This window comes from Triticum aestivum, chromosome 4B, assembly GCF_018294505.1.
Source record: "Triticum aestivum cultivar Chinese Spring chromosome 4B, IWGSC CS RefSeq v2.1, whole genome shotgun sequence".
Lineage (NCBI taxonomy): Eukaryota > Viridiplantae > Streptophyta > Magnoliopsida > Poales > Poaceae > Triticum > Triticum aestivum.
This window is the reverse complement of record NC_057804.1, coordinates 38695559-38713084: the sequence shown is the minus strand read 5'-3', so window position 1 is coordinate 38713084 and position 17526 is coordinate 38695559. Positions and strand designations below refer to the sequence as shown.

Here is a 17526-nt window from a genome sequence, read left to right as displayed (position 1 = left end):
GCCATCTTCTTTTCTTCCCTATCATCTTCGTCCTCATCATCTTTGTTGAGAACAATGGGTCTTGCATGATCGCCTACTGCCGGCGCCTTGGCCACCATCTGCACCTCGTCGCTGTCGGCCTTCGGCGACCCGAACATACTACTCCAGTACGTTGTGGCACGCTGGTCTTGAGGTGCCTTGTACTGATTGTACTTGGCCCATCTTGCCCGTTGTCCAGCGCCGCTGGAGTCTACCTGATTCATGGCCCAGTGCAGGATGTCCATTGACACCGCGCCCTTGGCTGGGTCTAGAGTCAGTGTCTTCAGCTCGTCCGACGTAGCCTTCTTCATCACGACATTGGCCTCCTTGTGCATGTCATCGATGCTACTAAAGTTCGAGCACACTTCCATGGTGTGCTCGAACTTCTTGCGATCACCGAGCGAGCACCCAAGGAAGAAGGCCCTCCATCCAATGCCCCAGGGGAAAGGGTTGGGGTTGGAGTTGGAGTTCATGGCGAGGGAGAGGTGGTGAAACATAGAGGTGGAAGAGGAGAGATGGTGAAATAGAGTGGGTTTGAGTGCGGTGCTGGGTTAGTAGGGTGGGTTAATATAGGAGCGTTAGGCCGATATGAATGAATGTTGACCATTGAATTGTGTGTTGTTCATAATGTAGATGGAGAAGGGCAAGGAGGCCGTGCCACCATTGGAGAAGGGCAAGGAGGTTGTGCCTCCATTTGTCGAAGTGTCGGTGTAGGATCACCCAAGCCCCAAGCGGAGGAACTATGGCCACTACCATCATGAGTCAGGACCAAACCACTTCTGCAATATTATCCTTGCTCCGAAGCTGGAGAGTCTACCATTGCCTCTGGACTTCACGAAGTACTTCCCCGCCATCCATAGAGTTCAAGCTCAAGACGAAGCGCATGGAGGGTGATGGTGAGGGTGATCAACGACAGGGTGACCCGTGCTTAGGGTTGGGCCACCTTCACCGTTGTTCACGAGATCATGATCGGGTACATGGTGACGTTCAAGTTGCTGCCCCCAACACCATGAAGGTGATCGTCTTCAATGACGAGGGCGTGGAGGTGGTCACCAAGTGCAAGGAGCATGACAACGCCTTCGCCGCAATCGCCTGAGCTCCTGTTGCCCGTTCCTTGTTGGTCCTTGGGTTAAGACTTGGGTTTCGTTTAAAACTTATCATAGTATGTTGGTTTAAAACTTGTGATCCATGGTTAAGACTTGTGTTTGTCTGTTGCTCCTAGTTTAGTTCTTAGTAGTTCATGTGTGCCTTTGATAATCTCACCATATCAAGGAGGAGGTTACCACACAACTGTCCTGGATGTAACCAAACAACTGGACTTGTGTTTCCCCTCAAACAAGTCCGCAACCGAACAACAGGCCTTCCGTTTTAGCACATGCAGGCTAGAGGGGATGTATGCAACCAATCAACATGCAGATATAAGCAAATCATTAAGGCATGCACACACATAACAGTAGCAGCTAGCTCAAGGAAACCAAACTTGACGGTGCAATTTCTGTCATCGGGTTTTTGATCGCAGAATGTGCATTAATTTGGACGACACATCCCCCTCCCCCTCCTCTTCTTCTTCCTCTTTTCTTCTTCTTCTTCACTGTGCAACACATTCAGATTCTCAGCAATCTCCACGTCCAACTTGGGACTGAAGTAGACCAGGTCCATCCCTAGCATGCCATCCGCGCTGCGGGTTCCGCGGACGGTGATATCGTCCGGGATGTACTTGGCGTCATCTGGATACACGATTTTCCTCGCACTAAGCACGCCATAGTAGCAACGCCCTATTAACAAGAAAATAAAGCCCCACATTCAGTAAAGAGACAGACAAAGCACACGTCAATAAGCCAATTCCAATTCAAATCTACCACTGATGCATGCAACGGCAAGCATGACAAGGTGTGGTACAGGCTGCTGCAAGCCTGAAGCAGATCGTGCGGTGACCCAAAGTACTTACTAACCAAGTGCTATCAGGTACTAACCGGCGACAGAAAACTTACCCGCATTCGCATAGGGTAGAGGGCAGCAGAATTCTGGCTCCGGTTCACATGAGGATGACGAGAATTCAGCGTAGAAAAGCGTCCTTTGAAGCCTCAAATCACATGTGGCCGTGAAGTTCACATGGTAGCAAATATAACCGCCAGGGTAGTAGCCTTTGTGTCTTTCATCCACACCCAAGATAGTATCAAGTTTATACTCTGATCCCTACATACAGCAAGCAAGAGCGTTGGTCAAAATTAATCAAGGTATAAAGAGAATACACTATACGTAGCAGCTAGCTAATGATGCATGGAAACCAAATTTAGTACCTACCAAAAACTGTTTGGTCGTGTATTCCTTGAGCAACTGTTCAATCTTTGAACGGAGCCGGCTCCTCTCATCCTCATAATCTGATCGCTCGCTTGACACCGCCCTCAATGCCCCCGCACAAAGTTCGGGAGCTTGCACAGTTTGAGCCCCGGATCTGTTTCTGTTCCACATGAGCGAAATACTTTGTGTCATGTCGTCGATGCGCAACACGGTACCGCTAGTTTGAGCCTCGGTTATAAATGAGAGCAGCTCGCTTCGCGCATCGGGCATCAGCAGCAGCTGCTGGTGCAGTTCACCCAGCCCAAGGGGCCGAGTGTGTCCAGCGGCCTTGGCAGACTCATGGAAGGGGTTCTTTTCAGAACTCTCTGTCGATGATGGCAACATGCTAGCAATGTCGCATTTTGTACTGCAGAGGAGCTCTAGAGCACAAGCCGCCACCGAGAATTGGGGTTCGGCGAATGCAGCGAGCTCCATAAGGCCCTTGAGGGAGTGAACCTGTGCGCGGAGCAGACATAGGGGGTCCAGGACGTCATTGTACTCTACCATGTCCCTTCGTTCAGAAACTGGCAGATCGCAGCCACAGCTGTTGTACCAGATGGAGTTGACGATGATGTTGGAGACAGGGTCCATGCTGCCGTAGCAGTGGCCGGCCTTGAGGATGCTGCGCATGAGCGAGCCAGAGGGTGTGGGCAGCAACTTGAGGGCCTTGATGTACAAGTTGTGAATTATACCATGGAGGTACATCTTGAGAGACTGCAGGTAATCGCATGCGTCGCCGCCGCCACATGGTGTCTTGAAATTGTGTTTCCGGCCATCTGCTATTGCTTTTCCCAGGCAATCTTGCAGCTTGTCAGGCAGGACTCCGGACTGCAACGACGAGATGGGGATTCCATCCCAGCCCAAGATGGTGGTGGCGGTCCTGGCGTCCGTCGTAGTAGAGAACGATGTAGTTTCGGAGCAACTAGCCTCCAGCATGTGACGAACATGGACAACCAGCCCTCTTTTGGTATGGATAATGCTGGCAGTATAAACCGGACTCATCATCATGTGTAGGATGTGGTGGGTTGCCCGGACATCCTCAACTGTGAGAGGGATACCTTGAGCATCAGCTGAGAACAGTTTATTAAGAAGGGCAAAGTTGTCGTCTTGGAGCCGGATTGACATCAGGCGAGCCAAGGTGGTGGGCGAAGGGTGGCCTGCTATGGTGGCTGCGTACTCGAGGGCGGCTTGGGTCCTATCAGATTAAGGATCCAATGCTTCGTCCGCATATAGATCATGTTGGATGAGCATGACAGCGAGGAGGAGATTGGCGTCGGCCCTGTAGAGGTAGCGGACGGCCTGCTCCTTTTTGAGGCATCCGAAATATGCCATGAGGAAGGCGAGAAGACTGTGGTAGGATCTTGATATAACCTCGTGCCAGCCGCCAAAACCGGGGATGGATCTGCTTCTTTTGGATCTTGTAGTGGGCGGAGACGGAGAGGTGGAAGGTTCTGCTGCGGGGGCGGGGGCGGCGTCTTTGGGGAGGAGGGCGAGGGTGTTGAGGATGATGTTGGAGACCGGGTCGAGGAGGCCGAGGCAGGAGCCGCCGCCGTCGGCGGTGAGGAGGTGAAGGAGGTCCGGCATGGCGTCGCAGGGCAGCCGGCTGAAGGCCTCCTCGTAGAAGCCGACGATGAGCTTGTCAATGGCTAGGGGCAAATCCTGGTCGGAGAGAAGAGGCGCGTCCTCGGTACGGCAGTTGCTGCTGTGCATGCACGAGATCAGGCCCCTCCCAAGGGGAGGAGAGCCGGCGGCAGAAGTGGATCCAGACGGCGAGCAGTGGCGGCGGGTCGATGAAGGCCTTCTCCCTACGAATAACGGAAGCTACGAGTCGGTCAGTGGATGATGGATCGATGGAAATCCTACGGGACTTGGGCCGCGTTCGGACTCCCTCCGCTCCGCGGCTCCGCGCCGGAGCGGGGTGGCTTGCTAGGTATAATACGCAGAGCTGCTAAAAGGGCGCTCCGCCGGCTCCGCTCCGCGGAGAGCGGCCGAACAGGCCCTTAATATGGGTGTACTCCTACCGGTCCGTATTGTGTTTAGAAACCGACCCATACTACTTTTTTTTTTGTTATTAGGAAACTGATCCGTATTACTCCTACCAGATTTTCTTCTACTTGTAGATGATAGGTCCTTACTCCTTACCTTTGGCCAGTAAATAACACGCAAAGGGCGGGGTGTAATCGCATAATCATCAACTTAGACAATCTGAAGGTGATTGAGACCATGCAGGACGGAGGACAATCAGTGGGTGCGGCGGCGGCAAATTGTGATGATTGTTTTCGCTATGCCTGTGATTTTGTCATGACTAGATTCAAACATTGTAATAGAGAGGCAAACAAAGTAGCTCATGAACTTGCTAGATTAGCTAGATTTTCTTCGACTTCGGATTGGTTTGAGGAGCCTCTAAATAAAATTGTAATGATCCTCACAAACGGATTGGTTTGAAATTTTTGCACGCACTTCCCTATATATGCCTATTTTTGTCTACTTTCTACTCTACTTGTGTTGCACCCAAATTTCAATGTGTTATCAAACACGGAACTCTGCCGGTTTGCACGATGAAGAAAAGACACGGAGCTTGGCACTACAATCTCGCGCAAACGGTCTCTACCCCAACACGAAGATACTGCACCAACCCCCACTACCTCAATCCAAGGACATGCGATGTCAACCTCTGTCATCGGGTCAATCAACTATACTGCACCGATAATTTTTCGAAACAGAAAGTGTAATATTCCCTTAACTATATTCTGGTGTTGATGAAAAAGGTTAAAGGGGTTAATGATGTCACTAAGGTTATGGCCAGGTTTTTGTCCCATGTGCATGGTCTCCCCCGATCCCTCTATCGTCGGATCTCCCTCCTCCATCCCTCCATCACTCCTCTTTTGCGCTGGCGGCGGAGAGAGAGGTGGGCGCAGACGGTGGCGACAAGCTGTGAGAACCCACGGTTCTAGGAGTCCGAGGGGGTAGATTTAGAACTTTTGCATCTTTGCATTAATGCATTTGGAAAATTGGGATATTTTTTGTGCTTTTGAGCAAAGTGAGTTGAGGTAATCCCCATTCTAGGAGTCTGAGGCTTGTTCAAGGCTTGACGCCCATGCCTTCCCTGTTGCCGTCCCCGCCACCCCCACTCCGATGACCACCGAGGAGGAGGAAGAGCTGGTTAGGCGGGGGTGTCGGTGTCAAAACCGGCGGATCTCAGGTAGGGGGTCCCGAACTGTGCGTCTAAGGTTGATGGTAACAGGAGGCGGGGGACACGATGTTTACCCAGGTTCGGGCCCTCTCTATGGAGGTAATACCCTACTTCCTGCTTGATTGATCTTGATGAATATGAGTATTACAAGAGTTGATCTACCACGAGATCGTAATGGCTAAAACCATAGAAGTCTAGCATGTATGATTATGATTGCCTCTACGGACTAAGCCCTCCGGTTTATATAGACACCGGAGGGGACTAGGGTTGTACAAAGTCGGTTACAGTGAAAGGAATCTTCATATCCGGGCGTCAAGCTTGCCTTCCACGTCAAGGAGAGTCCCATCCGGACACGGGAGAGAGTCTTCGGTCTTGTATCTTCACATCCCAACAGTTCGTCCCATGTCAATAGTCCGGTCGTCCGAGGACCCCTTAATCTAGGACTCCCTCAGTAGCCCCTGAACCAGGCTTCAATGACGAGGTGTCCGGACCACAGATTGTCTTCGGCATTGCAAGGCGGGTTCCTTTTCCGAATACTCCAAAATAGTCTTTGAACACAAGAATCGTGTCCGGTTCTGCAAAACAAAGTCCACACACAACCGTAGAAAGTATAATATTTCACGAGTCCAATCCACTGATAACTTTTTGTAGTGTGACATCACGTCACCGCCCGGCCATTATTTTGAACCATTTTTAGTCTGCCGCTCCATATTTCAAGATGCGGTTTCATTGACACGTCTTGTCAAAGCAGAGATCATGTTCCCTTATTACGTGATTCTCATCAAATACGGGCGTGGGTAACCCAACTATTCTGTTGGCATGATTCCTTAGGGATAGGCAGGTTTAACGTCCTAGGAGGGGCGTTCGATATTCATTGCCTTTATAAAGGGGCTAAGACCTGTCTTTTCTCCTTTACGCCAATCCTTTCCTCAACTTCTCCCACCTCGAGTTCCAGCACCCAAGGTTCAACTTAATCGCTTCGAGCTTCCCAGTTATGTCCGGACCCAGCCCTCAAGGCTGGTGGATGGCCTCCTCTATCACAGAGGAGGATATTGCGAAGCTTCGGGCAGCAAGATACCTGACCGCGGAAATCCCCCACAGGCTTCCTGCTCAAGGGCAGGTTATTCCTACTCCCAGATCCGGCGAGAGGGTCGTATTCATCTCCCACTTCCTCCGAGGGCTAGGGTTCGCTCTTCATCCCTTCGTCTGAGGGCTCATGTTCTATTACGTGCTAGATTTTCATGATCTAGCTCCGGACTCCTTTCTTCACGTCTCAGCGTTCATCATCGTGTGCGAGGCCTTCCTCCGTATTCCGCCACACTTCGGCTTGTGGCTCAAGACCTTTAATGTGAAGCCGAAGGTATTCAACGGGAAACAAGCGGAGTGCAGTGGTGCTGCAGTGAGCAAGCTCACCAATACTCCTTGGTCGAAAGGTTCCTTCACAGAAAGTTCCAACTTATGGCAGCGGGAGTGGTTTTACATCACTGAACCTCGTGGCTCCAAATGGGTAGCTACACCTGCGTTCCGATTCGGTCCTCCGCTACAGCTTGCATCATGAATTTATAAGGGGCTAGACTGGGGATCAACTGATGAAGTGTGGACGCTGCAAAGCCGCATTCGGAGCCTTATTGAAAAGGACACCAATCTTACCAACGTGATCCAAGTAATTCTGGTCCGTCGGGTCCTTCCGTGCTAGCGACGGCCTCTCCGCATGTGGGAGTTAATCCGGAAGGACCACGAACCCTTCAGCACTTCTTCGGCATGACGCTTGAAGGGATGTGGAAATTATTCTTTGGGACACGAAAACAGCTTCCAGATACTACAAAGGACGTCGGCCTTGATTGCAACCATCCGGATACCTCGGTAAGCACTCAACTTCTGAACATTATTTAGTTAAATTTCTCACAACAATATACTGAGAAAACCATACTCGGACAGGGCTGGATAAAGAAGGCGGAGAGAATTAGGTGTTCGGCCCCTCTTCCCGAACACTCAGCTGGTCCGGTGTTAACAAGGATGCTGGCTCCGGCACCATATCAAGTGTCAGCAAAGGAAGACAAGGAGGAGAGTAAGAAGGCCCAAGGCGGCCCCCATTGTAGAGGTACACCCGGCACCGCATCCGGGGAGATTGGAACTCCCTCTTCCGAAGACGAAAGAGAAAGAGAAACTGAAATCCCCTCTTCCCATGGGAAGAAGAGGACCGCCTCCGAAGACTTGAAGACAAAGGCTTCTAAGTGAGGGAAGATGTCCCTGTCAGGGGGTTCTGAATCGTAAGCGAACAAGGGTGTCTTTAAACATATCCCATTCTTTCCTGGATGCAAGGGTAACATTTAAAATATATTGCAGTCCGGCATGCAGCCTTCCTCAATAGTCCTCCTCTTAAGGGGATCTTCTTCCGGGGATGATGGAGAGCGAGACACCTCCACAGGTCTCCTTGCCCAACAGGGCAGATGATCCTGAAGTGTCGTCCCGAAGGATCTCTCCCGATCAACAAGTGGTGCGAGGGGTAATGAATATTAGGCCCGAAGGTGATACTTCGGGCGTCCAGGGTCTGGGGTGTGCGGCCCATACAGGGACCAACAATAAAGGCCCCGGACTATCCAATTTACAGCCAGAGATGACTCTTAGGTCGAGTAAACATATTCCTTTGAAGGGAGTCGATACCCCTACAACTTCTTCCAGGAATCCGGAGGCGCCGCATATGTTGATGGACATATTGCGACATGCGCCCGTCTCAGAGGAACATCGTAACTTGATGGGTACGGTGGTTGAGAGGGCTCGAACCGTGAAAAGCGGATTGAATCAAGCTTTTATGGACCTGCTAAGAGGCTTCGAGGTACGTAATGTAATTTTTTCAATTGTGCTGTAAACGCAAAATGCACCTTTGTATAGATAGTAGCCCTTGAGACTCTGGTTGGCATCCAAAGGGAGGCGATCAGAGGATCAAAAAAGAGATATGCCCAGGAAATAATCTGACTAATTGGAACACAGGCTGTTTCATCCCTGGTGACTGCCCGAGCTGTAGAGGTTGCAGATCTGAAGCAGAAACTTGATGTGGCGGATGATGACATCACGCTTATAAACAGGCGGCTCGACGAGGCACAAGGTATGTCTTTGGGGCAGTCAGTATATGCAAGTATTATAATATGAGCATGATGCTGAAGATTGTATACTGAGATATGCATAACTGCAGATGGTGCCGCCTCAGTTGAGACCCTTCGGGCTGAGCTAGCCGGGGCCAAGGAGCAAGCCAGGAAGGTAGCTGCTGAGTTAAAGGCCGAATAGGCTACTCGGCGCCAGTGCGAGGAGAGAATATCTACCCTGGCGCTTGAGCTAAAGGATGCCACTAGCCGATGTGAATTTCTCGAGGAATATAACAAAACCAAAGCGGGCGATCTTGATAAGGCCTTACAGGAGGCAAGAGAAGCACGGTCCCAGTCTAGAGCGGCTCGGGTGGAGATCCGACAAGCTGGGGAGATCGCGGCTAGTAAGCCCTTCTTATTGCGAACTAAATTCGGTGATCCGAAGTATGCCCCGCTTAATCGAATGTGGAGTTCTCTAGACGCATTTTTGGACTTGCCGAAGAGTGCCTCCAATGCAACGCAGTTTTTCCAAGCCCAAGAAGGACATGTGACGGAAAAGATTTTCTGGTCGCAATTCAGCATGCCAAAGCATCCACTGTTGCTAAACGAACAGATGGCCCAGTGGGCCGAGCTCCACAGGATATCCGGATCTGCCATGAAGGACGTCGTGGTCCGGCTATGGCCGATATAGCCAATTCCGAATAGTTATTTTGGTTTTGTGCAGCGACTTGTTAATGCGGCGCCGCGTATCGACGCTGTTAAGCGGTCAACGTGCATAGAAGGTGCAGGGATGGCCCTTGCCCGCGTCAAGACGTACTGGGTGAAGATGAAGGCCACTGATATTGCAACAAAAAGTCCGCCCCAGGGCAAGGACACGCCAGAGCATTATTTTGAAGATGTCTTAGATGGTGCCCGCTTAATAGAGGGCCAGTGCTCGAAAGATATTATGTTTGAGTGAAATGTATCAAAATTGTAAAAACAATGATATTAAGGCTATTTTATACTTTTTGCCTAGAAAGTTTTTGGTGCCTCTTGTGCGGCCGTTTTTATATAATCTGAAAGTTTACCAATCATCGGCTTCAGCCCCCTCGCATATAATGCGGGGGTGTTTGGAAAAGCACTTGATCACTCTTGACCCAACGTCTTGGTCCATTAAGGAGGTGTCAATGCGGCGAACCAGGAAATCAGACTATAAGGGTTTAACACTTTCACTTAGCCATAGGAGTTTGACGGTGGGGCTACAATATATCCCTTGGTATGTACGCAGTTATCTGAATACGACACATTTTCATACGTGACCAGACGAACGGTCCTTCGTGTAATACGGAAGGATCGCCAAAGATTCCGATGAGTCATCGAGTGGTTGACTAGCTCTCGCCGCATCATGGCAGCTAGTTTTCGGCTTTCCCTACTGAGGTGCTCATCCGGACGAACCAGGACACAATCGAGTAGTTCTTCCTTTACTACCTTAGCCGATAGAGCGGAACGTAAGGTAGTAAGCACAGAAGCCGGGCAACCCAACTATTGACCAAAGACATGATTCGGAGCTGATGCATATAAGGCCAAACTCGTGACGCTGAAGTGCGCTATAAAGCTGTTCGGACTTGTCGGCAATTCATATGTTGCTATATCGAGCCCCTGGCAACATATGCCGAGGTGCATGCATGAAATAACCACGGAAGCAAGATTTAGTTCTTTGACAAAAGCGAATACTGAATATGGGTTATGTTGACTAGCATCTGAATGATACATCAAGCGTGATCTATACAGATTATAACACTACTATCAAGGCTATTTGACATGCCGGGGGTCGAAAGATGAGAAAAAGGGCACTTTACAGGTTTGAAATAAAGAGTGCGGTCTAAAAAAACATTTGGACCTCCTGTCGCACGTCGGCGATGCCTTGCCTTGGTTTTAAAGGACTTCTCAGCAAATGTAGTCACGTGTGATAAAAAGGAATGGTGAGAAAGATAAAAAGGAAAAAACTACGAAAGTGCGGATAATGTTATAGGTCTGTCCGCATTGTGCCCCCGTCTATGCCCATGGTATTTTGAGTGCATAGTTATGCACGCGCGGTACGAATGTCGCCGTTTGGTCGGGACTAGGACGGAGGCCGAATTGTTAGTCAAGCTCTTGACGAGCTGGGCTGTCCTGCTGCAGAGTAGCTCGGACTCGTTTAACAGTGTCCGGGAGCTTGGGCGCCGAATTAAAGTTCTGCCTGAAAAAGCCGCTCTGTGCTTCTGCTCCTAGGGCAGCGGTGTACTCCTTGGTACGGAGGGAGCACTCCGTGTTTCCATTGACTGCTATGATACCGCATGGTCCGGGCATCTTGAGCTTGAGATAAGCGTAGTGTGGCACCGCATTGAATCGATCGAATGCGGTTCATCCGAGTAGTGTGTGATAGCCACTGCGGAAGGGGACGATATCAAAGATCAACTCTTCACTTCGGAAGTTATCTTGGGATCCGAACACCACTTCTAGTGTGATTGAGCCCATACATCGGGCCTCTACACCTGGTATGACTCCTTTAAAGGTAGTTTTCGTGGGATTGATTCTTGAGGGATCAATACCCATTTTGTGCACTGTATCCTAATAGAGCAGGTTCATGCTGCTACCACCGTCCATGAGGACTCGTGTGAGATGGAATCCATTAATGATTGGGTCGAGGACTAGTGCGGCTGAATCGCCATGACGGATACTGGTCGGATGGTCCCTGCGATCAAATGTGATCGGGCAGGATGACCATGGTTGAATTTTGGGTCGACTGGCTCCATCGCATAGACGTCCCTGAGCGCGCGCTTGCGCTCCCTCTTGGGGATATGGGTGGCATATATCATGTTCACCGTTTTAACTTGGGGGGGGGGGGCTTCTTATGTTCCCTTGTTTTCGGTGGCCGGGGCTCCTCGTTATCGTCCTCGCTTTGCGACCCCTTCTTCTTACTTTCGGTATTTGGTTTGCCGGCTTGTTTGAAAATCCAACAATCTCTGTTGGTATGAGTGGCTGGTTTGTCAGGAGTGCCATGAATTTGACATGGATGATTGAGTATGCGATCCAAACTGGACGAGCTCGGATTGTTTCTTTTATATGGCTTCATTCGCTGACCGGACTTAGAGCCACTGAATCTGGCGTTGACCGCCGTATCCTCGGTGTTGTCACCGTTGCTTGGACGCTTGTGTTTATTGTGTTGTGGCTTGTTGTTGCTGTCTTGAACTTTGGAAGTACCCGGTTTATCGGTGTTGTTGCTTCTACGAGCCAGCCAGCTGTCTTCTCTCGCGCAAAAACGGGTCATCAGAGTGGTAAGGGCAGCCATGGATCTTGGTTTTTCTTGACCGAGGTGGCGGGCAAGCCACTCATCTCGGACACTATGTTTAAAGGTCGCGAGGGCTTCGACGTCCGGACAATCGACAATTTGGTTCTTTTTGATTAAGAACCTAGTCCAGAGCTTCCTGCAGACTCCCCGGGCTGCTGGATTATGTGACGTAGGTCATTGGCATCCAAAGGCCGCACATATGTACCTTGGAAGTTATCGCGGAAGGTGTCTTCCAAGTCTTCCCAGCTGCCTATGGACTTCTCAAGGAGGCTGTTCAGCCAGTGCCGTGCTAGTCCCTTTAGTTTTAGTGAGAGGTATTTGATGGCGTGGAGGTCATCACCGTGAGCCATGTGGGTATGGAGGAGGAAATCTTCAATCCATACTGTGGGGTCTGTTGTTCCATCGTATGATTCGATATTCATGGGTTAAACCCTTCTAGGAACTCATGTCCCATTACTTCATCAGTGAAGCAGAGGGGGTGTGTGGCACCTCTATGTTAGGCCATGTCGCGACGTAGCTCGGATGGAGTTAGTCTGCGGTATTCGGCCCGGTCATGGTTATGTTTATCACATTCGGCTGGATGGCAGTCGTCGCGCATCGAGGCACGCCCCCGTGATCCATAGATCGATTTGGTCTGACTTGTTGTGTTTTCCAAGTCATGTCGCAGGTTATATGTATATCCCCGAGTTGTTGTGTCTCTGTTTTTGCGGTGAGGTAGTGCGGGCTGGTGTTCATCTTGAGTTGCTAATTTATCCGGACCACGTGGTGGTCGGTCAGCCGTATTATGCGCTCGTAGGACGGGCTCCAACGCATCGCCATCGAATTGGGGTAACAATTTGTGCTTCGGGTAACTTTTGGTTGGGCATTCGAGGTCGTATTCCTCGGCTGCGAGGACATTAGTCCATCTGTCACTGAGTAGATCTTGATCAGCTTTAAGCTGCTGCTGCTTCTTTTTCAGGCTCCATGTAGTGGCTATTAGCCTGTGCTTAAAGCGCTCCTGGTCGATGGGCTCCTCAGGCACGGTAAAGTCTTCATCGCCGAGGCTCGCCTCATCCTCGGAGGGAGGAAGATAATTGCTGTCCTCCGAGTCTTTGTTAGTGGCCTGTTCGTTGGGGCTGACTCGCCCACCTTCCTGTTCATCCTGTTCGGAAGTTGGCTCAACGGGGTCTTCGTTGTCTCCGGCATCGTCCGAAGTGTTTTCTGCTGTGTCGGTATTGCTATTTTTTATGGCGTGGTCTAGAGCAGCGACGCTGACGTCGGTGCTTTGGATGTTTCTCAGGAAGCTTATCCTCGACTGGATCCTTTTTATTGCCGCCATTGTTCTCCTTGGGTGTATCCACCATGTATACGTCATACGAGGAGGTGATCGTCCAGCGCCCTGTACATGGTGGTTCTTGTGCCCACTCCTCTTCGGCATCGTCGTCCATACCGTTGATGTCTTCGGAGCCGTAATCGAGCATGTCGGTTAAGTCTTCGATAGTGGCTATGAAGTGGGTGGTGGTTGGGAAGCGGAATTCACCGCCCTCAGCTTCCAAACCAAACCGGATATAGTTCGGCTGAGAGTTCCCTGATAGGGAGAGGGCTTTTAATGAGATTAGCACATTGCCTAAAGGTGAGTGCCGGAAGATATCCATGGAGCAGAACTCAATGATTGGCGCCTGATCAGGTTCGATGTGCACGGGTGCACGCAGTTCGGAACCTATGGCCGGAGACGAGTCTGAGGTTCCGGTGACACAGGCCCCACTCAAGATCGGATCTGTGTGCGGCTCTAACGCCGATGAGTGTGCAGCCTCCGTAGCGGGGTTGAGCCTCCTGTCCTTGGATGACGCAATCTGCTCCAGATCTAGGGCCAGAGCAGTTGAAGGCGCTATCTCCTGGGCACGGTCCGATGACAGATTTAGGTCATGTTCATCGTGGTGGACGGGAGCGGCTGCCATGGGCTTGAATCCGTCGAATATCAAGTCTCCGCGGATATCGGCCACACAATTCAAGCTTCCAAACCTGACCTGATGGCCAGGGGCGTAGCTATCGATCTACTCTAGATGGCCAAGCGAGTTGGTCCGCAGTGCGAATCCGCCGAATACGAAGATCTGTCCGAGGAGGAAAAGCTCCCCCTGGATTGCATTGTTGTAGATGATTGGCGGATCCATCAAACCTTTTGGTAACAGCGCAGCGGAACTCTCAATGAAAGCACCAATGTCGATGCCAAAACCGGCGGATCTCGGGTAGGAGGTCCCGAACTGTGCGTCTAAGGTCGATGGTAACAGTGTTGGGAAACGTAGTAATTTAAAAAAAAGCCTACGCACACCCAAGATCATGGCGATGCATATCAACGAGAGGGGAGAGTGTTGTCCACGTACCCTCGTAGACCGAAAGTGGAAGCGTTAGCACAACGCGGTTGATGTAGTCGTACGTCTTCACGATCCGACCGATCCAAGTACCGAACGTACGGCACCTTTGAGTTCAGCACATGTTCAGCTCGATGACGTCCCTCGAACTCCGATCCAGACGAGCTTTGAGGGAGAGTTCTGTCAGCACGATGGCGTGATGACGATGATGATGTTCTACCGATGCAGGGCTTCGCCTAAGCACCGCTACGATATTACCAAGGTGGAATATGGTGGAGAGGGGCACCGCACACGGCTAAGAGATCAATGATCAATTGTTGTGTCTCTAGGGTGCCCCCTGCCCCCGTATATAAAGGAGCAAGGGGGAGGCGGCCGGCCTAGGAGGAGGGCGCGCCAAGGGGGGAGTCCTACTCCCACCGGGAGTAGGACTCCTCCTTCCCTTGTTGGAGTAGGAGAGAAAGAAAGAGGGGGAGAGGAAGAAGGAAAAAGGGGCTGCACCCCTTGTCCAATTCGGACCAGAGGGGGGGCGCACGTCTCTTTCCTTTTGGCCTCTCTCCTCTATTCCCGTATGGTCCAATAAGTCCCATATACTCCCCGGCGATTTCCCATAACTCTCCGGTACTCCAAAAAATACCTGAATCATTCGGAACCTTTCCGAAGTCCGAATATAGTCGTCCAATATATCGTTCTTTATGTCTTGATCATCTCGAGACTCCTCGTCATGTCCCCGATCTCATCCGGGACTCCGAACTACCTTCAGTACATCAAAACACGTAAACTCATAATATAACCATCATCGAACTTTAAGCGTGCGCACCCTACGGGTTCGAGAACTATGTAGACATGACCGAGACACGTCTCCGGTCAATAACCAATAGCGGAACCTGGATGCTCATATTGGCTCCCACATATTCTACGAAGATCTTTATCTGTTAAACCGCATAACAACATACGTTTGTTCCCTTTGTCATCGGTATGCTACTTGCCCGAGATTCGATTGTCGATATCTCAATACCTAGTTCAATCTCGTTATCGGCAAGTCTCTTTACTCGTTATGTAATACATCATCTCGCAACTAACTCATTAGTCACATTGCTTGCAAGGCTTATAGTGATGTGCATTACCGAGAGGGCCCAGAGATACCTCTCCGACAATCGGAGTGACAAATCCTAATCTCGAAATACGTCAACTCAACAATTACCTTCGGAGACACCTGTAGAGCACCTTTATAATCACCCAGTTACGTTGTGACATTTGGTTGCACACAAAGTGTTCCTCCGGTAAACGGGAGTTACATAATCTCATAGTCATAGGAACATGTGTAAGTCAGGAAGAAAGAAATAGCAACATACTAAATGATCAAGTGCTAAGCTAACGGAATGGGTCAAGTCAATCACATCATTCTCCAATGATATGATCCCGTTAATCAAATGACAACTCATGTCTATGGCTAGGAAACTTAACCATCTTTGATTCAACGAGCTAGTCAAGTAGAGGCATACTAGTGACATTATGTTTGTCTATGTATTCACACATGTACTAAGTTTCCGGTTAATACAATTCTAGCATGAATAATAGACATTTATCATGATATAAGGAAATAAATAATAACTTTATTATTGCCTCTAGGGCATATTTCCTTCAGTCTCCCACTTGCACTAGAGTCAATAATCTAGTTCACATCACCATGTGATTTAACACCAATATTCATATCTGTATATGATTAACATCCATAGTTCACATCGTCATGTGACAAACACCCAAAGGGTTTACTAGAGTCAATAATCTAGTTCACATCGCTATGTAATTAACACCCAAAGAGTACTAAGGTGTGATCATGTTTTGCTCGTGAGAGAAGTTTAGTCAACGGGTCTATCACATTAAGAGCCATATGTATTTTGCAAAATAGTCTATGTCTACAATGCTCTGTACGGAGCTACTCTAGCTAATTGCTCCCACTTTCAATATGTATCCAGATTGAGATTTGAGTTATCTGGATCAGTGTCAAAACTTGCATCGACGTAACCCTTTACGACGAACCTCTTGTCACCTCCATAATCGAGAAACATATCCTTATTCCACTAAGGATAATTTTGACCAATGTCCAGTGATCTACTCTTAGATCACTATTGTACTCCCTTGCCAAACCAGGGCAGAGTATACAATATGTCTGGTCCATAGCATGGCATACTTTTATAGAACCTATGACTGAGGCATAGGGAATGACTTTCATTCTATTTATATTTTCTGTCATGGTCACGATTTGAGTCTTACTCAATTCCACACCTTTGCAGCACAGGCAAGAACTCTTTCTTTGACTTTTCCATTTTGAACTACTTCAAAATCTTATCAAGGTATGTACTTATTGAAAATCTTATCAAGCGTCTTGATCTATCTCAATAGATCTTGATGCTCAATATGTAAGTAGCTTTACTGAGGTCTTTCTTTTAAAGAACTCCTTTCAAACACTTCTTTATGTTTTCCAGAAAAATTCTACATCATTTCTGATCAACAATATGTCACTCACATATACTTATCAGAAAGGCTATAGTGCTCCCACTCACTTTATTGTAAATACAGGCTTCACTGCAAGTCCGTATAAAACTATATGCTTTGATCAACTTATCAAAGCGTATATTCCAACTCTGAGATGCTTGCACCAGTTCATAGATGGATCGCTGGAGCTTGCACATTTTGTTAGCACCTTTAGGATTGACAAAACCTTCTTGTTGCATCATATACATCTCTTCTTTAAGAAAACCATTAAGTAATGCAGTTTTGACATCCATTTGCCAGATTTCATAAAATGTGGCAATTGCTAACATGATTCAGACAGACTTAAGAATCGCTACAGTTGAGAAAATCTCACTGTAGTCAACACCTTGAGCTTGTTGAAAACCTTTTTGCGACAAGTCGAGCTTTGTAGATAGCAACACTACTATCAACGTCCATCTTCCTTTTGAAGATCCATTTATTTTCTATGGCTTGCCGATCATCGGGCAAGTCCACCAAAGTCCACACTTTGTTCTCATACATGGATTGTATCTCAGATTTCATGGCCTCCAGCCATTTCGTGGAATCTGGGCTCATCATCGCTTCCTCATAGTTCGTAGGTTTATCATGGTCTAGTAACATGACTTACAGAACAAGATTACCGTACCACTCTGGTGCGGACCGTACTCTGGAAGACCTACGAGGTTCTGTAGTAACTTGATCTGAAGTTTCATGATCATC

The 17526-nt window shown here is 49.1% G+C and overlaps 1 protein-coding gene across 1 annotated transcript; it reads right to left on the bottom strand.

The window, feature by feature from the left end:
• Nucleotides 1–1460: 1460 nt before the first annotated feature.
• Nucleotides 1461–4076, bottom strand: LOC123094347 (uncharacterized). The gene is made up of 3 exons (XM_044516373.1): nt 2323–4076; nt 2010–2214; nt 1461–1793 (listed from the first exon to the last, which is right to left on the bottom strand). Exons 1-3 carry the CDS (start codon nt 3481–3483, stop codon nt 1546–1548), a joined length of 1614 nt encoding a protein of 537 aa, XP_044372308.1. The 5' UTR covers nt 3484–4076; the 3' UTR covers nt 1461–1545.
• Between the last annotated feature and the right edge of the window lie 13450 nt (nt 4077–17526).

Bases quoted from the DNA above. Each gene is read 5' to 3' on its own strand.
- LOC123094347 (XM_044516373.1), bottom strand. From the start codon at position 3,483: ATGTCAATCCGGCTCCAAGACGACAACTTTGCCCTTCTTAATAAACTG. The intron at 2,215-2,322 runs GTAGGTACTAAA...TGCTGTATGTAG, and splicing joins ACACGACCAAACAGTTTTTG to GGATCAGAGTATAAACTTGA. The intron at 1,794-2,009 runs GTAAGTTTTCTG...TCTTGTTAATAG, and splicing joins TCTACCCTATGCGAATGCGG to GGCGTTGCTACTATGGCGTG.